This window comes from Rhynchophorus ferrugineus, unplaced genomic scaffold (assembly GCF_030347505.1).
Source record: "Rhynchophorus ferrugineus isolate W39M unplaced genomic scaffold, kcgeb_rfMv2 rfM10, whole genome shotgun sequence".
In the NCBI taxonomy this organism is placed as follows: domain Eukaryota; kingdom Metazoa; phylum Arthropoda; class Insecta; order Coleoptera; family Curculionidae; genus Rhynchophorus; species Rhynchophorus ferrugineus.
In genome coordinates this window covers 29,187,336-29,212,639 of record NW_027472589.1, presented here as the reverse complement: position 1 = coordinate 29,212,639, position 25,304 = coordinate 29,187,336, and the positions used below count along the sequence as shown (strand labels likewise).

Here is a 25,304-nt window from a genome sequence, read left to right as displayed (position 1 = left end):
CAGACAAGACTATCATCAAAATAATTCATATATCAAAAGACTTAATTACAAAAGATGGTTAATTCACGACTGACTGAAAACTAAAAAAAAATCACCCTTAATATGAACTTACAATATTATATACTTTTTTGGGTCTACACCATAAATTTATACAAATACAGAAGTTTTATTTATTAACTTATTATATACAAAAAAAATCATTTACACGAAAAAAACATATTTATATATATACCGATAGCACAAAAATGTATTACAACTTAATCAAAATAATATATCAAGTATATTTTCTATAATTATACTGATATTGTTACATATGTATTGTATGTCTTTTATAAATCCGTTATGATCTTACTGTCATTCTTTATCAATTTCTATAATAATCAACAGGGTGTTATTTTACAATCAAAAAAATAATTAATCTAATTATACTGCACGTTATACCGCTTCTTCGGCAAGGCCTAATATTTTTTAGAGCTGATTGCTTGTCTTTGAATCTTTAGAAATTGATTGTATATATTTAATACTGTTATTAATCCCAGAGATATATTTATAAATATTTTTATCTAATTTTACTGTATCCTGTTTTCCAAGTTTTCTTTTAGGGCGACTACTACTAGATTAGATGTACTACTACTAGGGTGGTAGTGCGAGCTTTCACTACACTGAACAAAACTGAAAACATATTTCACTATAATATTATATCGTTAGAGTTTCCGTTGTGTCTATTAATTTGTTTATTAACGAGCTTACATGTAAACTATATGTCAATTGAAATAAACCATATTGTATGTATGTAAAAGCATAACTATTATTTATGTAATATACCTAAATGTGATATACTGAACTATTTTGTCTTTGTCTAAAATAAATAAATAAAACCGTTTGAATCATTTTTAGTACTGTGTTCAAAAACCAACCAAATTTTTCAATCCCGGATGAAATGAAAAAAAAAGCGAAATGAATCCTGACATCCTGAAAAGTATGATAGGTTGCCTGGATTTTAAATTTTGACAACAGAAATCTTTAAAAAACCCTACTTCAAATTATAACCATAAAATGTAGTGTTCTATAACCTAACTCAACAAAGGCACGTATATCCTTAAAAGGATAAATAAAAATGTCTTTAGACGAAGATAATGATCTTCCCCAATTATCTGCAAGTACTTTCGCAGCATTACAGGAGTTTTACAAAGAGCAGGAAGAAAGAGAACTTAAACAAAATGATTGTAAACTTACCAACACAGATGTAACTTTTGAAGAGGATTGGGTATGTCTGAAAGGGGTTAACAGAAATAAATAATTACAGATAACTTATAGAACAAAATTTCAGCAACTGAGTCAATTTTGGTATGATGATAAGACTGTTGAGGATCTTGCAAAATTAACTTTAAAAATAGTCGGTTCTAATAGTAAAGTGGCTCTGGTTTCTTGTCCAACTCTTTATAAAAAAGTTAAAGAATTTCTTGGACCAAACTCTGAAGGTAGTTTACATAAAAGTAGTTTTTATTTCATTATTAGAATATAATTTCAGTATCATTATATGAATATGATCAAAGATTTGCGGCATATGGTGATGATTTTATTTTTTATGATTATAAATCACCTCTTAATGTACCAAGAGAGAGGAATAGTTATTATGACATTGTAATAGCAGATCCACCATTCTTATCTGATGAATGTCTTACAAAAACAGCAGTTACAATAAAATTCTTAGCAAAAGAGAAAATCATTCTTTGTACAGGTATATAAGTTGTTTATATGTAGATTTCTTTTTCAAATTATTTATCTATGTATTTTTAGGAGCTATCATGGCAGACCTAGCAAAAAGACTTTTAGATTTGAAACAAAGCAAATTCATCCCTAGGCATAGAAATAATTTAGCAAATGAATTTTGGTGTTTTACAAATTTCAACATTGATGACTATTTATAGCAATAAAACTCTGGTTATTTTTAGAACACATTTATTTTTGATGGTGATATGTTTATATGAAATTATTATGTTCATCATTTCATTTTAGAATTAGATCAGAACAAATTAATCAAATCAGCAATATTTCCAATTGGTGTTATCATCAGTGTATGAAACCAAAACAGATTGGTCCCTTTAAAAATAACATTTAAATAATTATTGCTATTTGCTACATATCCACTTGCACAGTGCATAATCAACAATTTTATAATAAGCACCTTTAAATTAGGAAAAGCTGCAATTAGTGAGTAATAACAAATTAACGATACAAATTTTAACATGTTTGCTTATATTGGGTACATTATTAATTCAGCACAAAAGACCCATCAAATTAGCTGTTGCACATTATATTTTCTTAGAAATAGCACCAATATTATAAAACTATATAATAAATATTTTTCTTTCATCAGAAAAACATAATTCAATTTTTTTCAATAAGCTCATTAAAATACTTGCTTTAAAAATCTAAATATACAACTCTTAAGCACCTAACAGTATGTAATAGAAATAAATGCTATCTTTGGGTGATCTAGTAACAAATAATGTGTGAAAATATGAGTATATAGGCCAATACATTAAATAGTACTTAAAATTGCATGCAATACCAGTTTTTTTCTCATTATTTTTTAGTCGCTTGGACTTAAATAAAAAGTTAATCTAGTTGTTGATTTAAATCAGAATAATAATAGAAATTGGATACAAATTTAAGCAACCAAAATGTTTAAAGTACTTTTCTTTTTTGATTAACTTGATTTTTACCTTACAGTCTTATATTTATTAACAATAACAACTCATCTAGTTATATACAGACTTGTACAACCAATATTTATTTTTCACTTACCACAGTTATTTAATAGTGGTAAAATTCTATCTGGAAACTTCTTTGTATCTACTACACAGTATCATCTATATAACTATCATGATCAGTGATCACGCCTGTCTCTTTTAAGGCTTGAGATGTCAATCTATCTATCTCATTCAAAAGAAACTGAGTATCAATATCTAAAGTATCCACATCTGATTGAATAGAGTTCTGTACACTATCCCATTCTAAACTATTCGCGGAAGAGGAAACCCTAGACCAATCAGACTCACTAACCTCTCCATGACTAGGACTTTCACGGGGTTGACTTACTAGTGTATCTTCTGGAAAAATTGAGGTAGTCCTAAAAATTATTGTTAATATAATAATGTGTCTTAAAATGCACAAATTACATTACCATGAACTAGCAGATGGTTCATGGATTAGAGAAATTGGTAGTGTTTCATGTTCCCATTCTAAATCCAGTGAGTTTTCAGGGGTGGAAGTATTGGTCCTAATTAAAAGAGCCCTGGCATCTAAACACTGGAGTTGGATATCTCTGTTATTTAAGGAACTAAAAATTGTGACTATGAAATTAAGTTAATTTTCCAAGAAAATTACTGACCCTTGAGAAGAAACTCGTTGTATATCAGATAATCTACTATAGGAAAGTTGAGGGTTTAACACACAGTCAACCACTCCTACATTTTGTTTCTGGAATATCTCTTTTTATGTTTAAGTTAATTTAATTTAAACCTTACCTTTTTCCTCTGTTTACGCCTCGCCAAAAGTCTTGTAAAGAAACTCCTGCTTCTAGTTGATTTATTAGCGGAGTCCTAAAATGATAATAAACATAATTCTACGACATATGACCTTCGCCGACATACCTCTTCAATAAGAAAAGCGAAATCATTCTTCGATTTAGACAGCATGTTAAAACTGCAAAGAGCCCCAGTATTCTTGCATGCTGGCAAGCAACTAGCGAGACAGTTTCCCATTGTTTTGGCAGCCCTAAAAGGACTGCATCAACGTTAACCCCCATGGGGCCCCAGTCTAATTTGAAAATCCGTGATTATTGTTAGAATGTCCGGTCAAAATTGTTGTCTGTTATTTTATGTTATTTTAAAAGGAAAATTTTCAAAAAATATTGTTTCACATAAAAAGCGACCAAAGTGAAAGAAACGATAAAAAATGTTGACATTCCTCTAATGACTCATTTTATTCAATTTTGAAGTATTGACAACCCTGAAAAATTCGTCTTCTTAACTACTATAAGTATGGGTTCGAAATTTTTTTAAGACAACACTTTTTTCTTTTTATTGAACGTTTGTTATTATTTTACAATACTAATTTCGAGCAATTTTGTATAATTATTTTTAAGCATATATAAAAATTATTATTACCTATTCTTCTTCTTAAGAACAATTTTATTTAGGTTATCCTTTTCTGAAATCAAATTCCCAAAATGCTTAATTTAACAAAAAATATAGAAAGAATTATTATTAGAAACATTGAAAAACAATATATAGCTTCCTACTTCAGCGCCCCAAATGAGCAAAATGGTAAGACATGGTTATAAAATAACACTATATTTAATAAAATTTGGACATTTTAGACGATTTCAAAGCACTCAATCTCAAAACTAATAAATCACAGTTTGGGCCTCGGAGGCCACTAAGAAAAGTGAAACCAGTTGAAACAAGGTACTCAAATATATTCACTTTAAAGGCAATTATAAAAAGATTATTTTTACTTCAGAACAAGTCAAATGGAAGTTGATCAAGATTGGGGTAGTGTATGGCCAGCTCCAAGATCTTTCCATCCCGCTGTAGTACCTTTGCCCATAAGACAAGGATATGTGGAAAAGGGAGCCCCACCAGATAAATATGCTAATGCTGAATTAATGAAAATTCCCAATTTTCTACATTTAACGCCGCCTGTTATCAAAAGGCAATGTGAGGCACTAAAAAAATTCTGTACCCCTTGGCCTAAGAGTCTAAACAACCAGGAAAAAATTGAAAAATTATTTCCAATTGAGGTAATTTCAAGTGATTACTGTCATAGCAGTCCTACCATAAGAGATCCATTAGCTAGAATAGTGACCATAAGATTCAAAAAGAGTGCTTTAAACTTAAATGAGAGAGAAACTGATAAGTTTAGAAGGTAAGCATATGTGATATAAATAAGATTTCGCTTCTCATTCTTTATTTTATTCTTTAAGGTTGGTTGGTGAACGATATAATGAAGAAAATGACACTGTTACAATAGTAACTGATAGGTGTCCTTTGAAAAAACAAAATTATGATTATGCCATGTATTTGTTGACAGCCTTATATCATGAATCTAAGGTCAGTTTATGGTTACCAAGAAAATAAAGTATATATGATTGGTTTTGTTTCTTCAGAATGTTGAACCATGGGAAGAATTAAAAAATGAAGCAGATATGGAGAAATATGTATGGGAGAATAATGCATCAAAGGTAAATGTGGAGAGGTTATTTAATAAAACAAGTTCTGAAATTCCCAACATATCTGTATACTCTGAAGCCTTAGTCAATTACATGAACGAAGGTAAACCCAATTTTATCTCTATAAGTTGTGACATGGAGAACCTCAATTTTATATATTTTTAGGTGAAAATGATTATACAGTTGCAAAATATGGTGAAGCAGTAAAACAGTTGTTAAATTTGCCTAGCAGCACAAAATAAAATTGTAATTATTGGAAAAAACACATTTAGAATAAATAACATATTAAGTTGGCTTCAATAGTCTTTTAACGGAATCACAAGCAACATCAACAGCTTTGCACCCATCCACATCAACAATGTCAATAAGTGCACCACAAGATAACAAGAACTTAACACAATCTTCATGACCACAACTTGCGGCATAATGTAAAGGTGTTTGTTTGTCCTTATCCTAGAAAAAATAATAGTCATAATAAATGAAAAAAATAATTGATGCCACAAAACCCACCTGTAAGTTAAAGTCATATCCATCCTCAACTAACATCTTTAGAATATTAAGATTCCCTATATCAGATGCATAATGTATTAAACCCATACCTTGGTCATCCAGCGCGTTTTTATGGTTGGTATCGCCAGCCAAATATTCCTTAACTTTCTTCTCATCACCACTTTGAATGAAATCACATATGTCTGTATTAGAGACAGGCTCATGGGCTAGGGAAGACACTTTAACCCATGAGTCTGTCTTCATTTGTGTGTCCTCAAAATTGAAGCTTGGGCTAACATCCAAAACAGTCTGGATATACTTATTTTTAGCATCATCAGACGACATATCTCCCAAGTTATTCCAAGCTTCCCATTTTGACTTGCCCTTCATATCATACCAGGAAGGTTTGGGAATGTTGCAGGGACCTTCTATACTTTGTTTATAAAACCCATATAATTTCAAAAGGACCTCATTATTTAATGTACCTGCAATTCCCTGTATGTATTTCACACACTTATTAAATTTATTTCCAAGTACATCACTTTCATCTATATCAATACCAAGTTCTACTAAATCACTATAATCGTCTAATCTAGGATCCATTTTTAATTACTACTGTTGTGATTAAATCAAGTTATTCTTGATTTGATGGGTTCACCTTCAGTGTATTACCCTCCAACTTGTGTGACTGGAAGCTATAAGCATTCTCAAAACCCTCTTTGTTAGCGAAACATACAAATCCGAAATTTTTCGACAGTCCTGTGCTTTTATCGAACACTACGTTTGCTAGACTCACTGGACCGAATTTACTAAAATATTTGCGGAGTTCTGAATGACTCACAGTCCAGGGAATGTTGCTGACGAAAAGACGGTAAATTTTAGGAGCACTACTTGCCATTTCAAGCTTTTGGTGTTATTTCTAATAAATGGATACTGTGACCACCAATAAACTCGTGAATATCGATACCTGACTGTGCCCCCAGTGAACTAATATTGTGTACTTTGCAACTCAAGCTCCACTTGTCCAACAAATGTTCAATTGACCAATCTGAACTCCGTTCTTGATAAGTACAAATAAATTTGGCACCAGGATTCTTTTCCAACAAATAAGTAACAGTCACGATAATATCCTCAAAATTTGCTGGTTCAAAGAAACAATCTGAACCCAAAATTAAGTCCAGAGGGCCAATACTATCCAGATTACTAAGGAACAAACCCCAAGTTAATCCAATAACCTTGATTTGTTCGTTAAGAACTAAATTGTTCAAATGACAACTCCTTTTGGTGTGTGTGAGGCTCTTGGGAAGGGTTGCTGAATCACTCAAGGTAACCACAGCACCACACTTGGCAGCCAAGATACCTGGTAAGGCAGTCCCTGCTCCTAACTCGAGGATTCTTTTCCCAGGTAATTCTGAGCGATTTTCCCAGAGAAACCAAGCCAATACTGGAGACGACGGCCAGGTGTAAAAGGAATAACTTGCTTGAAGCAACTGCAAAAACAACAAAACAACTTGTGTAAATGTATGTATTGTATAATAATGCTATAAACCTATGGGTTGCCCACCACATTTCGTTAAACTCTACATCAACTAAATAAACTTTAATAAAGGCCTTTTTTAATAGATGTACCTCTGGAATCAGAATTTCTAGAATATCTTCGGAACTTCTACCCGATGAAAAAACAAACTTTTTAACTTGCTCTGTTGAATTATCTGACATTGAGATGTGTAAAATTACAGAATAAACGTAGTAAAATTATGGGCATCCCTAACAATAAATTATTCACCTTTCCTTCAACTCCACGTGAAAATTGAGCAATTCTCACGCCAAACTGTCATAAGTTGGAAAAGTCAGGGGTACCATCAAATAAAATAAATGTTTAATTACAGAGTTAATTCACTTATGACTTCGATTATCGTATATCGATCATAAGAACCGAGATATAGGGATGTCAACAGCGTTAAAAATATTAATATATCGATATAAATATGGAAGGTTTTTTTTTGTTCTTGATAAAAAACTCGACTTCAATCTTTAAAAATCCATTATTGTGTTGCTACACTGTAATTGTTGTATATATTTGTTAAAGTCTGTTTTTTATGCTGTATTCCTCAAATTAACTTCTACAAATTACAGTTGTCTCCCTAAACTATTATATATATGTTTAAACGAAAATTGGCTCTTAATATACATTTTCATTTTATTACCTTATCATTCTTATTGATTTATATTGCTGTCTGTTGATGATGAATGAATTTTAATTGTGCCAATGGGCCAAATTTCAGCAAGAAAAACTTTTACTTTTTTAATATCATTCGAATAATCACGAAAACCAAATTACAACGGTTACATCCTTTAACTTATCATCTTTCTTACTGTGAAAATATTAATATTCTAAATGTTCCTAAAAATCAGCTAAACAAATATATAATAATAAAACCCAAAATAATTTTTGAAATAAAAAGTATAGTTAAATTTTTTTTAAAATATATTTTAAAATCTCCTTTTACCAACTATGGGTTTATCTGGACTGGGCCTAAAGTTTAACGTGGGCTTCGAGCCACGCTCCTCAACATTAAGCCTACCGACTGGCTAGTGAACAACTTTAGAAATCATCCCAGAAGACATCCGGTCTTACCCAGCCTGGTTACTGGCGTGACTGGGATCATTTTCCTTGTCGGATTTTACACTCTTGTCTAGAACATTCACAAATTTTAAACAATCACAAACATAAATTTACGACCATGTCCCAGCAGGATTCGAACCCGCGACTATCGCAAGAGTAGGACCGTCCCATCGCCTTTACCACTGCGCCACCAAGCCGGCGATATAGTTAAAATTAATTATATTAGATTGTTATTTACCTAATTAAATATTTTATTACATTCTGATAATTACCATATGTGACGTCAAAATGAGTTGCAGATACTGGTGATCCCGATAAATATGGATATATTGATATCAAAAATATTTATATTTTTTCAGAATATTTTTTTGGCCGTTATATCGATATTTTTTCAAAATAAATTAAATATAATTTTTAACGTCTTAAAAATTGGTAGTTAATTTTAAATGTTTAGTGAAATATTAGTATTTCGATATTTAAAAAAAAATCGATATATTAAAAAATATCGGTAATGGAAAAATATTGGCTAAAAAATATCGATGGATCAGCCAAAAATATTGATATTTTTTCAGAAAATATCTATATTATATATATGTATTTTTATGGATACTTTTTTATACATCCCTATTTTGACGAATAGACAGATGACAGTAATTAAACAATTTTCTGTCCCAACAAAAAGTATTAGTATACTGCATACAGAAACCGCATATAGAACAGTGTTATGTGTAGTATATGGTATAAGTTAAATGCAATCACCAAATATTGAGAATTCCTCTGTGTTTTGTGAATGCAATCAAAGTTATATTTAGTTGATGTCACTTTTAGATGCATCATAAATTATTTCATTACTAGAATATAATTTTTAACTATATAAGTATCTAAAGATGAGTTTTCAATCAGGCGATTTGAAGACCATAACGGTAAGTGCATTATAATACTTGCAATGCAGATTTTAACAATGATACTTTAGAAAGAGCTTGTAATCAATATTTACCCGTGTAATATAGAGGGGTATTTAGATGATAGTGATAGTGATTCAGTTTCGGAAGCTGGCGATTCGGATGCCAAAACAGTAGGTCCATTATAATAACTACAATACACATTTTAACGATGATACTTTAGAATGACTTCCCAGTCAATACTGACCCATGCAAAAAGGAGGAGTATTCAGATGAAAGTGATAATGATTCAGTTGCAGAATCAGAGCTGGAAGACTTGAAACCACCACCATATAGCTCACAAGAGTTACAGAATTTGGATGTAATTAAAAAAGAGGAAAGTTCAGATTTGGAAAACAAATGTAATCCTCTAAAAGTTGTAGCAGGGAATTTGTCAAGGCTAATTACTAAAGATAAATGTTTTATCTGCAATAAAAAAACAAAAAATCATATAAGCAAAAAAAGGTCCAAACACACTATTAAAGTTTTAGTGTGGCTTGACAAGGAACTTTCAAGAATAAAGTTATATAATGTAAAGAGTATAATATTGATATTTTTTGTATGTTCCTATTTCAATTATCTCAATTAAATGTTCTAGGAAGAAAACGTATATATGCTGTACTGTGTAATATGTAGCCTTCCTCTACAAGGTGATGAAAGTTCTAAAAGACATTATGAGGAAATAGAACACAAGCAGTGAGCATAAATATCAATAGACAGTACAAAGTAGCTAATCTTCTATTTGATAGGAATATTCCCAAGCAGTGTTTGTATTGTTTTTATCCACCTCGTGATGAGCAGGATCATATCTATAATTTTTATCACAATAAAAATGTGATAGGGAGCAAGGGTTACCGGCAAGGAGTTATAAATAATTTACGTAGAATGTTAGGTGTTTCCATAGTGCCACAAAAAAAAGAATTGCCACGAAGTCCGATTGGTAAATTTATCAGATTTACATAAATTGTTTTATAAGTGGTTTATGTTAAATTTATTTTGAAGAGATTGCTGCCGAACTGAAGACTCTTATTTTGGATGACAGATGTTTGATATGTGTCAAAAAGGCAACAAGGAGAACAAGTGGTCATTACAGAAGCGTTAGTCACTATAGGAAGGTTAAAAAGTGGCTTCTCAAGAGTTTAAATAAATGCCAGTTCAGTAGAGTAAGCCATGCTGAATAGAATGAGGATATAGCTATTTTAATGAAGTGATTCAACTGTTTCAGGAAGATTTCAGTTTGATATATTGTATGCATTGTAATTTACCACTAGAAGGCACCATATATGGCTCACAATTACATTTTGCTACAAGAGAACACTTTGAGTAAGTTTAGTTCATGATATTTAAATTAACTTTTTTCACAATGCCCAAAAAGTGATCAAGCAATAATTTTCTAATAGGAATGCCCAGACATTCTGTGACCTCTGCTGTGAGGTTGTAGCATATGGTGATCGGAAACACGCGTATTCCAGAAGACATCGCATTAATTTAGGGAATGTTAGAGGTGCAAAAACTGTTGTTAAAGAACCGCAAGAGGTTCTACATTTTATTCCACCGAAAGGTGTGCAGTTGGAATTCGTGCGACCACAAAAACGGGCAGCTTACGAAGAACCACCACATTCTCCACAGAAGAAGCCTCGTATTGTTACTGAAACTTCCTCAACCTCAGCTAAATCGCCCATTAAGTCAGAGAATTTGCCGAGTACCAGTCAACAAAGTACAGGTAAGAGTAGTTTTAGTTTTATTTTAGTGTTATTTGGGATTTATAAAAATCCAGTAATTGTTCCAAATGTTTACAGTTATCTACTTTTTCTATTCTATATTAAAACTGGTCTCATCTAGACCAATCATTAATATATTCCCAACATTTATAAGTTCACATACATTATATATATCTTTTCCAACAATAGACATTTTAAACCTTTTAATATCTTTGGCTATAGAAATTCCCAAGCCTCGATACAAATCTTATGTATTTACATAATATAGTATTTAAAGTATGTATAGTGATCAGTCCCTGAGTGATGTAGAATAAACAGAAAACGCTACCCATGTTATTATGCTTAGATGTTGTTTTGGAAGTATTTTTTTAGTTTATATATCAACCCTTCATACCAAATTTTATCGAAGGCTTGTGGTACCCTTAGAAAAACCGCAGAGCATATTTGTTTTTCTCCCAAAGAACGTTCATATGATATCCTGAATCTAAACTGATGATCTCAGATTAGGTTATTCTGTTTTATATTAGCCTCATTGTCTGGGACCCTATACTGTGTCAAAAAATTTCGACACGATTGTCAATAAAAGAGAAACAGGTCTGCCAGTTGGTATCATAATCATTTCCACCACTTTCCAGGGTGCTGGTACATGTTTCAGTCTAAAATATGTATTGAGTAGGTTGGACTATACTTATAATAGCTTTTCTAGGTAATTGTATTAATATTTATCCAGTGGTTAGTGCTTTCCTTGTCTTTAAGTTGTCACTATCACTTATGTATGTCTTTTGTTGGGCCAGCAAAGTATTTTGCTTTTGATTAATTTTTCTGGCCCATGGCCCATTGTTGCCTCTTACAAGTCTTGGTTGCTCTTCAGCTGTTGCAGTTAGAAGTTTATTCTTATTCCGGCTTTTGAATTTTTCATTTAAGCTTTTGAGTTTTATTGTTCGCAACTACTCTTCTTGTGGCTTTTCATTTGCCTTTGACTAGTTCTCGTATCACCGTTTGGGTGGTTTACACCTTTTGTCTTTTAATCACTTTATTATTTTTATATGCCTTTATTTGAATAAGCCTGGTGAATTTCCCCACTTTTAATTGCTCTATCAACTAATAAATAATAAAAATAGATTAATTTAATTAACAACTATTATATTAAACCTGAATCTTCCAGAGGTAATCGATATAATTCCGGTAAGAAACGTATTTCAGTATCATCTGTTTCCTCCCCTCATCTAGATCAAAGGTGTTTATCGTTTTGACTGTTTTTTTTTAGATGAGAGTTCGTACTTCAATATCCAAACGTCTCAGATTATTACCAAAGTGAGGGGGCAACTGCGAAATCTTACAACACCGAATTGTCGTGTCTGTACCAATTCGGGAAATTCAAAGCATACGAGAACACGGGAACATGTCATTAGTGTTAGGTCGTGGGCGGAAAAGACACACAAGGACGAGGGGTTATCTTCTATGCCTATACATATATTTTTAAAAGCCATATACTGTGAAAGATGTTGTATTATTCCCAAGGAAGATAATCTAACTCATTACCACGGCCAGAAACACAAAAGGTAAGTAGAGTTACAAACTATGACTGCAAACCTCTTAACGAGAGTATGATTATTGGTTCAGATTTTCATACTGTCCGGTTTGTGTGAGATGGGTCCAGCATGCCAATGATCTGGAGTCTCACAAAAAATCAAAGGACCATCAAGCGAAATTACGAATACAGGTACGTTAGAATCTTTAATTTGCTTAAAAATTACCAATATTCTTCTTTATGGAGAATTATTATGGAGGGAGCAATCCTCTCTACATCTTGTTGATCATCTAATAAAAATATATCACTAACTTCATCTTTATAACTTAGGAAATCATGAAAACAATTGAAATCAGTTTCGTTTTTGTAATCCAGAAATGTTTCGAATAAAGTCGTATATATATATATATATATATATATATATATATATATATATATATATATATATATATTTAATTATTTAATTATGACTTCCCCCTTAACAAATAATCCGTTAGTCTACGTTAATGTTATGCCAGCGTCTCTTCCAATCCTCAAAAAGCATTTGAAGGACTCGTTTTTTTTTAGTTACCTTTCAGCAATTTACTTTTAATCTTATCTAAGAAGATATATCTGAGAATATGTTAAAAAGCAATAGATTCAGTTTCTATCATTCATTATTAGTCCACTAATAGATTATTCAAATTATGATTTTGTGTTACAGAATAAATTCGTGTATTATTAAGATACTCCGCCAATAGTCATAATTCCACCGTTCTTGCTGTGGACGATCAGCTTAGTATCGACGTTTCAAGATCTTTCTAATCATATAGCTAGGATCTAGATAAACCAGCCAGATCGCCTACACACGCTGCCTCAAGTGACGTGTCCAAGAAAAAAATGAAGAATGCAGAGCCTTCTTCTAAAGCGGATTCGTCTTCGACGTCCTTGTCTGATGAATCGAGGCATTTAAGGAATGCAGAAGATGGATATTATGGAATGTTGCGACGCAACTGTTTTTTTAGTTCTTACATTTTATATATTTACTTATCGGTTTGTCAATGTTATGTGTAGGAACTTAGAAAAATGTAAATATTCATAAATTATGGATATACATAGAATAAAATACATTTTACAAGTTCCAGAAAAACTATTGATATTATTAATAGCATATTGTATTCATATAGCATATTATATATGTCACGTATTTAGAATGGTTAGTTACAAATCAATTTATATACCAACGACTTTTTTTTATGGGTACTTCCCCCCCTCTTTTAGGAGAGCAAAAGTTTTTGAGCTACTCTGTCTGCTCAGGGCACTGGCACATTTGTACTGACGGTTCAAAACCCAGTACAGGAATTGGTTGTGTCTTTATCTGTAGTGGATGAACCTGTCTTTCAGAGAGCCTTGAACAATACTTACCTTCATATCCTTTCTGACAGTTCGTTGGATTTCTTCCTTAAACAGAAGCAGAGCCATCTCGTGCAAATCTCTAATTTAGTTATGATTGGTCTTGGTGAGCATGGATCCGCGGATATAATCAAAACCTTTACCAAAGATGCTGGGCCTTAGAACTTTGAATCAGCTAGACTGGGAGACTGTAATTTCTTGCACGGCGACTTGGAGTCTTTAAGCGCTCCAAGGAATTCTGTGAAGTTGTCTCCGTCTTTCACATTTTGAGCCACAGGATCGATCTGGTCGGCGACAATAGTGATAAGTTGATGGAATTTTTACGAGACATTAATTGTTATCATAGGATTTAAGTCAAATGAACCGTTCCCTTGATTAATAATAATTATACTTCATATACCTCCTAATTTATCAAACATACATGTCTGTTTATCATACGTTATGTTTGTCCACGTCCCTTGTGTAGAATGTCCAGAGTTAAACACAAAAAAAAATTGTATAATCGCGAAATGACGACAAAATCGTGGAAGGCAACAAAAAGGGTGGAAATTCTTAATTGAATCAATAAGCAGTAAGTTCTCCGTAACGATCTACCACGACTTACATATCCAAACGCCTGGGGATAGGAAAAACCCCTTTACTTTTAACCAACAACTGAATATGTTTTCTGTCTATTAAGAATGCACAGAGACCAATTTGACTTTTGCTCCAACCTATTGAGAGAGGATCATCAAGAATAAAAGCTGTTGTAAGCGTCTAGTAGATATCAAGCGATCTTGAACCTCACTAATTACAACGAACCACTTTGGACACCCACTGGAGACCTTACCGCTCTCATCATCCCCATAGTCTCTGGCGGTCATCACAAACAGAACGCATTGCTGAAGCCAACTTTCACGCGGACGATGCTGCATTCTTAACAGTTTTAAGCTCGAATGATGCCATAAAACCTACATAGAAGCATCAGTGTCTATACCAAAATGCAATGGTAGATTCTCATTATAAAGCTTACAAGGGGGCGTAGTGTTTATATTACTAAGCGGCGTGCAGCTTTTAATTCACATTGATTAATACATACTTTAAACGTCTTTGCAGATTAATTAGTACAATACAACGTATGTTCTTCTACGCTTCAATTGGAAGTACTAGTAAAGATTCGTCTTTTGCCGGTACTATAAAATCAGCAAACCACATAGAAATGAGCATTCTTCTTCATGTTTTTCCCGGTATTAACAAATTCATATTTCTTAGAGGTCCTTGCCATTTTTAGTCCACAAAATAATAAATCTAAAAAATAAGGACTTTTTTCCTGAATATTGGATACTTTTTAAAGCGTTTAAAATGTTATTTTCACAGATCAATGATCTTTGTTATTCAAGACATGCTGAAAATACAACAAAAATTAGTTTTCAAATGATGGCGATGTAAATATATATATATGATTTTTAAAGTACGCAAATCAATATATTCTTAGATATTTTATAATATATTACAGTATTATATTAATAATTTTCTATTGTGACATGTTTCGTATACCAGATTTGAAGTGATAATCGAAAAAAGTTAAAATATCTCGATCCTTATAATCGATATATTTTGCCGATTATTATAATTCATAATCGAACAACTATATAGCAGCTAATTGATAACAGATGAGGAAATCATGTAAAACTACTAATCGACACTAAAAGCAACGATATTTGTACATAAATAAATAATTTTACGTCGGTTTATATGGAAATTATAATTAAAACAAACGAAAGACATTGTAGCCAATAGAAAAACAAAAAAGTTATCCTTTCTGCCCATAAAACTTCTCTGTCGAACAGCTGACAAAGTTTACAAAACGTAGAAGCTTTAAATTAATTCACATACATAGGAACTATTTTTGGATGAATAAAAGTCGAACGCTTTCTTTTATTTTAAATGACTACAAGGAATTGACCTGTGGCAAGTACTAAAGAAACTAAGTTGAATTAGGTTAACTGGCTTTTTAAATCAAAATTTATGTCACAAAAAATGTAGTCCATTTTCAAATCACATATGTTAAAGTTCGAATATGTTTTAGATAAAAACACATAAGACTAAAAATGTCATACCAGAATAGGGGCAAGGGGATTTCCCATAGTAGTCAGCAGTATCAGGATTATAAACCCAGGAGAAATAATTTTGGTTATGTGAACCATGCAATGCAAAGAAAGCAGCTCCAAAACATATCAAAGCATGACAATAATTGTTGTACAGAAATTAGCATAAATTTATACCTAAATGAAGAGGATCAGGCCTTTTTTCAGGACCTGAAGAATATGTATCAATCATGTAAATTTTATGGTATTTGAGGTTACGGGGTAATTTGATGTTGTTTTTCTAGTGAAACGAAGTCCTCCTGTAGTTTCAAGATTAGAAAATTACTTTAACAGTTGTCAGAACCCCTATGAACAATTTCTAAAGTTACTATACAACTGCCAAGATTTTTATAGCATTAAGAGTAAATCTTTACCTATGCTGTTAATAGAAGAATTCAAGAACTGGTCAGAGGTAAATAAGCAAAACCTTGAGAAACTTCTAACGCCCCAACTGCAGATTGATGCTTTTAAAATTATCACCAAGCAAAATATACAAGCTGTTGCCAAATTGATTTTTGAGGTATTCCGAATGGCCGAGAAAGGTGATTTATTTTTGGACAGTATTAACTGCTTTATTGAGAAGAAACAGTACAAAGATGTGAGTAAGAAATAGATGAGTTATTTTTGTTAATTGGTGGATTTTTCAGGCTTGCCAATATGCATCATTGTTAGTGTTGCATGATAAGTTTACGATTCACGATTTCCTAGTTCCTTTGATATTGCAAGATAAATTGCCGTGCGTGAATGATTTCCTTTGTGATAGCAAGCGACACCGAATAGAGTTAGTGGAATTTTTAGATCAACAATTGATTAGTGCTTCGTTACGCCAGACCATTGAGCATTATATATTGTATGTATATTTGATATAGTGCTTTTAGTCCAAAATCGCGTGAATAGCGGCCTTTTTCTGTGGAAGTATATTGGGACAGGTATTAACAATTGTGTTATTATGAATAGTTGGTCACATTAACTTTTAGAAATGAAAGATACCAAATGTATAATGGTCAAAAACAAAACTATTATTGAGTGAGTTTTTAATACCGAATGTCTGAACCTTTTTATTATTATTTAATTATTATTTATTAATTCTTTAATTAAGAATATAAATAGTTGTATATATTTATTATTTTCATTTGTTAGTTTGTTTGTTTATCTTTATGGCACTATTTATGGGCATTTCTGATTTCATATCTTTCTCAAAAACATGTTTAATTGCACCATCCTACTATAAAGATTTCTTTGTACAGCTTCAAGACCTAATCTCTAATACCTGTTTGTCACTATTCTACTCTCAGAATAAAATGTATCGCAAAATTATCTCAAAAGGCTCTGCCTAGTTGTTACTAGATTTTTTATTTAAGAATTATCTTTACACTAATTTGGTATCAACAATTTTTTTTATTTGATCTTTTATTCCTTCCTGGTTGATGATTTTTCCTTAATCTTGACCTAGAAGGACCTGCTCTCCTTGTTGTTGGACTTCAGTATGGCCATATCCATGGCTATTTCCAGTTTGAATTGTTTTTAAGTCCTTCAGGCCAGACGTTATCAAAAGCTCTGGTATGAAATTGGAAAAAAATTGATAAAGATTGTTAGAATGTTTTGATCCCTAAATCCTTGCAGAAGGACTATTTAAGCAACATTTCCTAGGGAGCTTAGCAAACTAATTGGTCTGTAGGGCTGCTGACGATGATTTTGTCTCTTTTTTGAGATCAGAATGGTATAGGCGTGCTTTCAAGACGCTGGAAAATATTGAAATTTTGAGGTAGCATTGCTGACATAATTCTATTAATTGCTTATCAGGGAGATTTTTTGTGTGATATCTAATGATACTAATTGTTGAAGAGACTGAGTGAGCATTTAGATAATGTGGAGACAAATGAGATTCGATGTAATTCTTCCCTTCGAATGTAAGAATGGTTTTCACTTTTTGTTAAATATGATTACCCTATTGTTTTGGCTTAAAATAAGGTTAATATTTGTATTAGAGTTTGGAAATGGTGTCAGACGTACACTATTTTAGTTTGAAATTGGTGCGTTTACTCTTTAAAATTCAGATTTTATAAAGTGGCATAACTACAAAGTGTGTACCACCTCGTAAATAATATCTAAAACTCAGACTTTATGATACAATTTATTTAGTACGAATTTATTCATATGTATTTCAAACACTATCCAGTAATATATGTGAGATTTCACAAGTCTCTTTTGAAGTCAGCATTATACAATTAAGAGAGTTGCAGAGAAATGGTAGTCGGACGGGACAAGATCCCTACTATACATCAAAACGTTTCAACGAATTTCTCTCAGTTTTTCCTCTGAGTTTTGCATCTCTTATTTGTATAAGCCACTACGACCAACTATTCATAGTAGCTAATTGTCCTTACCTGCAATAGGCTGCTCTTTTAAAATATTCATGGAATTTTGGACTATTTTGAAACCGTATTGATTTTTTTGTGTTATTTGAAGTGAACATAAAGTACCCGAAGTGAAATTCGACAAAATCCACGTGAAGTCGTGGAAGAAGATCATCAGTAATCTGGTGAAGAGGTTCAATTTGCCGTCGAACCTGACGCCGAATTTGAATAAGAGACGAAACGCCGGCGCCTTACAGTTTTTGTTAAAGAAACGGTTCACCAAGAACACTTTCGGTGATGAAAGTTGGAAGGAAATGGTACAGGAGGCCGTGGGGGACGACGAATATCTCCAGAAGGAACTGGTGATTGGCGTGGCCCAATACGGGGAGCCTGCCGAAGCGCGGAGGTGGGCTCTGTTCTATAACATCGATAAGAACGAGTGGCCGCACTCAGTCCGGACGCTGGACGAAAGCAAGTATGAAACGTTGATCTGGTTTTGTTAAAATAGGTGTTGAATCGTCTTCCTCTTTGTTTAGAGCAGAAAATCCCGACGACACGGCCGAGTGCGAGGAAGAACGTCCCAAAAAAACGGAGGAGTATCACAAATACTCTTTACCGTTAGAAACGATAGTTCTGGTGGATACCACGGAGAAATTCGAGTCCTTCCTCGATGCAGGATTTCAGGTACATTTTTTATTCAACCATTTCTATTTTGATTGAGGCATTAATCATTAACTTCGTTCACTGAGAATCGCTCAGTTTTTACGCATATTCGAGGTTTATATCAGTTTAAGTCGATTTTTCTCTCTAATAAACATATTCCTAGACCGAATTTGAAAATATAACCTAAACATCAGAATCACAAATTGTACGGATCAGTGAATTAGATATCTGCAGAAAAAAAATTGGTTCGTGTGCTAAAACACTCACTATAGATGTGCAATTTTAATTTTCTTATTTCATCATTCCTTATTGCTTTTTTTAAATTTAATGATCATCAATTGGATTTTAAATTGACGATTAATTTATACCTAATTTAAAGCTAATAAAAATCATTAACAAAAAATGCTTAATTGTCATTGATAGAAATTAGCTATAACGTTAAATATCTGGAATTATAAACAAAATATCTGATTTTAGCATATTTATATTTCGAAAATTATAAACCGATATTCCATATAAACCATTTTATTATTTTATTAATTTATACTTTTGTTTAATTAACTATTAAATGCATTAATTGGCTTATTTGAATAATATATTATAATATTTATCATTGTTCTAATAGACATTTGTATTTATATTGTAATTTGTCTATCTCGCAAGATTTTCACTATCTTTGTAAGGATTTAGCAAGGTCTACAAACACAGATGTCGAAAAAATTATTATTTCTATTTCTTCCTCGACTAATCAATCCAGCATCTTTTCTATGATCACCTTAATATTCTTCTTCAACTGGTTATTAGTTTATAACAGGATATTTAATAGACAAATAAAAAATACTAGATTAAAAAAAACTATTTTGTTAAGCTTACATGGCAACAAAAGAAATAGAATTGTCAGGTAATCTTGCCGAAGTGTGCACGTGTCTATTTGATTACAGGGAGTCGATATAGTCGGTATAGATTGCGAATGGAAACCCAGCTTCGGGGGACAGTCCAACGAGTTGGCCCTGATGCAGATCGCGACCAGGCATTGCGTGTTCGTCATCGATATTGTGACGTTGGCGAATCAGGCGCCGCACCTGTGGCAAAACATGGGCCAATTTCTGTTTAACAATTGTGATATTTTAAAACTAGGTACCGTTAAAGACAGACGACTGTTTAAGATCGGATTACTGCCATCTTCGGCTTCTCTCTTGCAGGCTTCAACATGTCCAGCGATTTCCACATGATTAAGAGCGCGTTGCCCCATCTCAATTTCAATCCAAAACACCTGGGATTCCTGGACCTGGGGACGTTGTGGAAGCACGTTGATAGATATCCAAAATTCTCATTTCCCTTTGAAGGTAATGCTTGTCATGGTAGTTTAAATACGCTTAAAATAGCTAATAGTAGATAAGAATTAATATTAATTGGATTAAAAGGGGGCGTCTTCGGTACAATGCCAAAAAACAGCCCCACGGGAACAAAAATTATGTGCTGGGTATGTCTTGATTGCCATACCCCACGTGCCCTTAAGGACACATGTACCACTAAGAGGTAAACACCCTTTTTGAGCATCGCTGTTCGGGTACTGATATTTAAGGATAAATTTCGATTGTACGTGGCGATGTAAATATAGTGGCGCCATCTCTTGGCTTAAACCTAGTCTTTAAACTAGAAATATTAAATGATTTGACTTTTTATTTTATGTGAAAATTAAACCCCTTTCGAAAAATTTATAAAACAATACTCTTTTTAAAATCGATACTTACATTTAAAAAACGAAAATATATATTTGTTAATATATATGATATAGTTTCTGGACTTGACCTACTGTTTAATGTAGGCTCCAAACTACGGTCCTCGGCATTAAGCCTACCAATAAATTGTTGGCAATAAAGACACTTACAATACAATCACAAACAAAGTACTCCATGTTCGAACAGGATTCGAATCCGTGAATATCGCAACAGTACCGTTCTGTCGCCTTAATCATTGCGCCACCAAGCCGGCAAATATTTAACTTAAATTGTTTGTTAAATCACATGATAAATAACTAACTTGAGAAATGTGAGAATAAATTTGACTAATACATTATTAAGAGATATTCAAAAATCAATGATAAGAGGATTTTTTCCAACGGATAAAAGGTGTTTTAGAATCATTATTTATATTTTATTTTGATGAACCTGAAATGCGTGAATGTGGTATAGCTTTTTGAGCTATTACATAAGAGAATTATCATTAATATAAAACACTGATTGAATTATTAACTGATATACTGTCAGCTTAACGAACCTGTCCACAGTATCTGAGAATGGGTGAGAGCAAAATCCCTATGCAAAGACTTCTTATGTATATAGCTTGTTGCGATTGCTGGTTTTACATGAACAAAATATAATAGAAAATGTATATTTTATATTTTCGTTTCTAGTTCCCCATGACTATTTACAATAGAAATAAATGAAACTAAGTCAGTAACACACCTAACCATAGTTGGCAATGGGCGCATTCGCCATTTAATTAAAGGGTCATAATTTATCTTATTTATAAAAGATTTTTTTGAAAGCAGATAAGTTATCTATTGGGTTATGCGATGCCATTCAGCGAGAAACAAATACACAAAGCCGCCTATACCATTTTAGAAGAGATACAAATATCAAGATTGAGTCACCTTAAATCGATTCCTTTTTTAGTGAAAAATGGAGGTCTTAGCTTAACAACTTTGGTGTGTCTGTGCCTGGGACGTAAGCTCGACAAATCGGAGCAGTTCTCCAATTGGGAAAAGAGGCCGCTGCGTGATTCTCAAATCTATTACGCTGGCTTGGACGCTTACTGTCTTATCGAGGTGCTTTTTCTTCCTAGTGACTTATACATATACATTATTCATACGTCTCTTAACAGATCTATGATGTAATCAAAAGTCGTTTCGAAAACACCAACAATTCATTCGACGACCTCTGTTATACGTTGATCCAACACGAAAGATCTCCTAAGAAGAAAGGTAGGAGAACCGGCCCCCATAGACCTCGAAAAGTCGAGGAGGAAGTCGATCAGGCTCCCAGTCCTGTGACCCAACCCGTAGAAGTGAGTAAAAATAGAAGTAACTGACAATTGCTAAAATTATGCGTTTATCTAATTAAATAGGATTAAGATTTAGAAAATCCTTTAATTTTCATATTTATTTGGTAAAATGATGTAGTAATCCGCCATGATGAATTGAACATAAATCAGAGTGAAATATGCCAGATCATGTCTATGTAAAGTTTATTTTTATTAATTACATCTTACATTAGATATGCTTAGTGCAATTTTTATTTACGAATTAATTTATTGCTGCTGTTCTATTGTACTTGCATTAATACACAAGCAAGGCGGGTACAGGATTAATACATCAGTATGTATTTCTCAAATTAAAATAAAATTACTAAAGCTGAGCTAAAATTAAGAATACACTTATGCACTAAACAAATTCGTGTCGTTTGGTTCGCTTCAATCTTCTGATTTCCTGCGTGTTGCCGAGTAGCTTAATTGCTTCCACTTTTCTGTGATTTAGCAACCTTACTTCATGTTTTAAGGCGAAATCTTGGATCACTTCGTATATCCATTTGATTTCGAGGTCATCGAGCAGCTCTTTGTTGATTACGTAGCGATAAGCATTGGTAATTAATAGTAGAACTTTGTTTTAGGCGCGTTGGAGTACTAGTTGGTTTGCTGTTTTGGTGCAACCCCTTATTTGCACATCATAAGTCCAAATTGGCTTTATGATTGACTAACCAGTACAGTTGCCTGACTTTGAGTCTAATCTGCTCTGCTTTTTGTTTAACATGATTGCAGTTTAATCTAACATCAAGATGTATTCCGAGGCATTTAGCTGATTCTGCTTGAGAAATCGGGCATCCGTTAAGTGATAAAGCAGATGTAGGTGTGGTCCCAAGACACTACCCTGAGGTCTGTGTGGAAGGAACGCAAATGATATTTTGTCGTGTGTGAACTTCGAAGTTTGATGGTTTCTAAAGATTGAGTTACCAAGTTTAGTTCTTTAGTAATACCAAGAGTTGTTTGTCGATGTACCATGAGTTTATGTCATCAGAAATTCTAATCTACCAAATCGTCTTCAAATTGTACTGTAATATTATATCATATTAGTATTGTACAACATTGTATTACATTCATACAACACTTCATTCAGACCTGTGCTAGTGACTCTATAACTCCATATTCTATGAAATTTACCATCTTCTTCAGCAACTGTAACATTTTAGCTGATGTCACGGCACGTATGAATGTTTTAGAGAACAAAAATATCCTAGTATTCCCTACAAGAATATTATTCGAAAACAGTAAATACAATTGAGTATTATAGAACAGTTTATCAAAATTAGTCTTCTGCTTTTATTTGCAGGCTCATCAGTTGCGAGTTGTATGTGATACTATGCTACAAGGTTTAGGAAAACATCTCAGGAGGTGCGGTATAGACACGATGATATTAGAAAATCATCAAGATCATAAAGAATGCGTTCGGTACGCTATTGACGAGAAGAGATACATTCTGACAAGGAAAGGTCCCTACAAAATGGTATGAAAGCTACTACCATTGTTTTACGTTTTATTAATGGTTGTTTTTATTTTGTTTAGTTAACCGGGTACGTACCGCCCGGACACTGTCTGTTAATCAAGTCAAACCAAGTCGACGAACAACTGCAGGAAGTACTTCAGTTCTATAAGGTGGTCGTGACCAAGGACCACGTCTTTAGCAGATGTCAAGTAGGCATATAACGTTCTAATTATTATTGTAACTATTCCGTAGCGACTATATCGTACGTATAATATGAACTTGCCGATAATAAACCCAAAAATGTTGAATATTTAGTCCTGCAACGGCAATAGCTTCGTGAAAATATCGCAAGACACTATGATGACCCTTCACCGTATGTCCAAACCGCCGAAACCAGGCCCGAGCCTAAATAGCGACGAGGATTTCGACGAACTGGCGACGGTACCCTCGTGTTCACCCCACAAATGTTTCGGAAATCCCTCCACGAACCGAAAATGGGAGTTGTGTATGTCCGTATCCGTCGGTCCGACTCGGAAGCGGCTGATCTTCCTTTTGCCGCAGGTACCGACGATCGAATCGACGTCAGTCGCTGTCGAACGAAACAAGGTGCTCCCATCAAGGTGTACCAAGTCCCGTTGCCGGTGGTTCAGAACTACGACGTGTTCTACGTTTGCGAAGAGTGCGGTAAGATCTACTACGACGGCAGTCACTTCCAGCGAGTGCTGACCGGAAGGCTACAGGGAATAGTGCAGTAAATAGTTGATTGTTGAGTTTATTGGACTGAGATGAGTTGTACCCATTCTCCTCTCTCCCTCTCCACTGATCATATATTTTTTTAAATTATTTACCTGCTATAGGTGTTTAATCGAAATCCCATCATTGATTTTATTCGTTTATAATAAAATATAAACAGCGAGCGACATAGTTTTCTTACATGCTGCTTGATATCCAGGGATATATACGAAAGAAATAAATTAAAAAATATATTAGACGGCATTCACCAATTATATTAGGCGACAATGGGCGCATTCACCATTTAATTGAAATGACACTAATTCTTACCCATAAATGACTACGAAAACAAACGATATATAATTAGCATTCGTATCATATTCAGAAACGAATTTAAAAAAATGCAAGTAATAAAAATAATCGTAGTCGGAAATGGACGTATTTAGCAGAAATAACTATGAAAAAAATAAATAATAAGAAGTATTCATATTACAATAATCAATGATATTCAAGGTAGACTGCGTATTTTCGTTCACACTTTATGTTCGATATGTACGATGGATTTACAAATAATAGGCAATAAATAGTAGAAACAATACTAGTAGGACATGGACGTATCCACCATTTAATTTTAAAGCATCACATTGTTACCCTTAATTAATTGTAAGGGCTACAAATGATGTGTTATCAGCAATTACCATATATAACTCACTATGAATTAATTCAGTTTATATTGCATGCCCTCGTAACGGATTTTTGTTTACTCTGTTTTATATTGAAAGATAAAAATAGTAAAAACAATAATGTGCAATGAATACGTTCCAAAATTGATCTTATACCATGGTATTAAAAATGTTATTTTGCAGTAACGAAGTAATTAAATCATCTTTTGATTACATTTTTAGAAAGTTTATAAACAGTAATTATTTTAACACAATATATTTATG

The 25,304-nt window shown here is 32.9% G+C and overlaps 7 protein-coding genes, 1 long non-coding RNA gene and 1 other non-coding gene across 11 annotated transcripts; 4 read left to right on the top strand and 5 right to left on the bottom strand.

Annotated features, from left to right (window-relative positions):
* Window positions 1–1,043: 1,043 nt before the first annotated feature.
* On the top strand, window positions 1,044–1,957 carry LOC143204020 (EEF1A lysine methyltransferase 1). Its single transcript, XM_076416443.1, has 4 exons — window positions 1,044–1,267; window positions 1,331–1,481; window positions 1,532–1,741; window positions 1,801–1,957. Exons 1-4 carry the CDS (start codon window positions 1,118–1,120, stop codon window positions 1,929–1,931), a joined length of 642 nt encoding a protein of 213 aa, XP_076272558.1. The 5' UTR covers window positions 1,044–1,117; the 3' UTR covers window positions 1,932–1,957.
* On the bottom strand, window positions 1,946–4,005 carry LOC143204018 (uncharacterized). Its single transcript, XM_076416441.1, has 5 exons — window positions 3,660–4,005; window positions 3,534–3,608; window positions 3,398–3,486; window positions 3,191–3,346; window positions 1,946–3,136 (listed from the first exon to the last, which is right to left on the bottom strand). The coding sequence occupies exons 1-5, from the start codon at window positions 3,768–3,770 to the stop codon at window positions 2,863–2,865; spliced, it is 705 nt and encodes a 234-aa protein (XP_076272556.1). The 5' UTR covers window positions 3,771–4,005; the 3' UTR covers window positions 1,946–2,862.
* Window positions 4,006–4,127: 122 nt separating this feature from the next.
* Window positions 4,128–5,533, top strand: mRpS35 (mitochondrial ribosomal protein S35). The gene is made up of 6 exons (XM_076416432.1): window positions 4,128–4,334; window positions 4,388–4,475; window positions 4,531–4,935; window positions 4,994–5,120; window positions 5,177–5,342; window positions 5,405–5,533. The coding sequence occupies exons 1-6, from the start codon at window positions 4,238–4,240 to the stop codon at window positions 5,479–5,481; spliced, it is 960 nt and encodes a 319-aa protein (XP_076272547.1). The 5' UTR covers window positions 4,128–4,237; the 3' UTR covers window positions 5,482–5,533.
* LOC143204017 (acyl-CoA-binding domain-containing protein 6) lies at window positions 5,284–7,218 on the bottom strand. Its single transcript, XM_076416440.1, has 2 exons — window positions 5,750–7,218; window positions 5,284–5,692 (listed from the first exon to the last, which is right to left on the bottom strand). Exons 1-2 carry the CDS (start codon window positions 6,329–6,331, stop codon window positions 5,525–5,527), a joined length of 750 nt encoding a protein of 249 aa, XP_076272555.1. The 5' UTR covers window positions 6,332–7,218; the 3' UTR covers window positions 5,284–5,524.
* LOC143204019 (histone-arginine methyltransferase METTL23) lies at window positions 6,251–7,571 on the bottom strand. Its single transcript, XM_076416442.1, has 2 exons — window positions 7,358–7,571; window positions 6,251–7,218 (listed from the first exon to the last, which is right to left on the bottom strand). Exons 1-2 carry the CDS (start codon window positions 7,445–7,447, stop codon window positions 6,628–6,630), a joined length of 681 nt encoding a protein of 226 aa, XP_076272557.1. The 5' UTR covers window positions 7,448–7,571; the 3' UTR covers window positions 6,251–6,627.
* A 1,410-nt stretch (window positions 7,572–8,981) lies between these two features.
* LOC143204000 (uncharacterized) lies at window positions 8,982–13,766 on the top strand. Of its 2 annotated transcripts, XM_076416402.1 has the most exons (12): window positions 9,004–9,092; window positions 9,183–9,277; window positions 9,328–9,429; window positions 9,480–9,827; window positions 9,894–9,991; window positions 10,045–10,235; window positions 10,298–10,458; window positions 10,521–10,618; window positions 10,696–11,018; window positions 12,284–12,578; window positions 12,640–12,739; window positions 13,251–13,766. In XM_076416402.1, the coding sequence occupies exons 2-12, from the start codon at window positions 9,242–9,244 to the stop codon at window positions 13,269–13,271; spliced, it is 1,773 nt and encodes a 590-aa protein (XP_076272517.1). In that variant the 5' UTR covers window positions 9,004–9,092; window positions 9,183–9,241; the 3' UTR covers window positions 13,272–13,766. The 2 variants fall into 2 exon arrangements, with proteins under 2 accessions (XP_076272516.1, XP_076272517.1); XM_076416401.1 differs by having other exon boundaries at window positions 8,982–9,277.
* Window positions 13,688–15,466, bottom strand: LOC143204030 (uncharacterized). The gene is made up of 2 exons (XR_013007483.1): window positions 15,014–15,466; window positions 13,688–14,869 (listed from the first exon to the last, which is right to left on the bottom strand). It is a non-coding gene; the product is annotated as an uncharacterized LOC143204030 (long non-coding RNA).
* Window positions 15,467–15,741: 275 nt separating this feature from the next.
* Nbr (exonuclease mut-7 homolog) lies at window positions 15,742–24,541 on the top strand. Of its 2 annotated transcripts, none has more exons than XM_076416394.1 (14): window positions 15,742–15,889; window positions 16,008–16,258; window positions 16,311–16,663; window positions 16,713–16,915; window positions 18,535–18,897; window positions 18,959–19,106; window positions 20,027–20,222; window positions 20,288–20,431; window positions 21,764–21,915; window positions 21,972–22,154; window positions 23,473–23,646; window positions 23,706–23,834; window positions 23,941–24,130; window positions 24,187–24,541. In XM_076416394.1, exons 2-14 carry the CDS (start codon window positions 16,030–16,032, stop codon window positions 24,378–24,380), a joined length of 2,658 nt encoding a protein of 885 aa, XP_076272509.1. In that variant the 5' UTR covers window positions 15,742–15,889; window positions 16,008–16,029; the 3' UTR covers window positions 24,381–24,541. The 2 variants fall into 2 exon arrangements, with proteins under 2 accessions (XP_076272509.1, XP_076272510.1); XM_076416395.1 differs by having other exon boundaries at window positions 15,780–15,919.
* LOC143204379 (U11 spliceosomal RNA) lies at window positions 20,509–20,639 on the bottom strand. Its single transcript, XR_013007600.1, has one exon. It is a non-coding gene; the product is annotated as a U11 spliceosomal RNA (small nuclear RNA).
* Window positions 24,542–25,304: the final 763 nt, after the last annotated feature.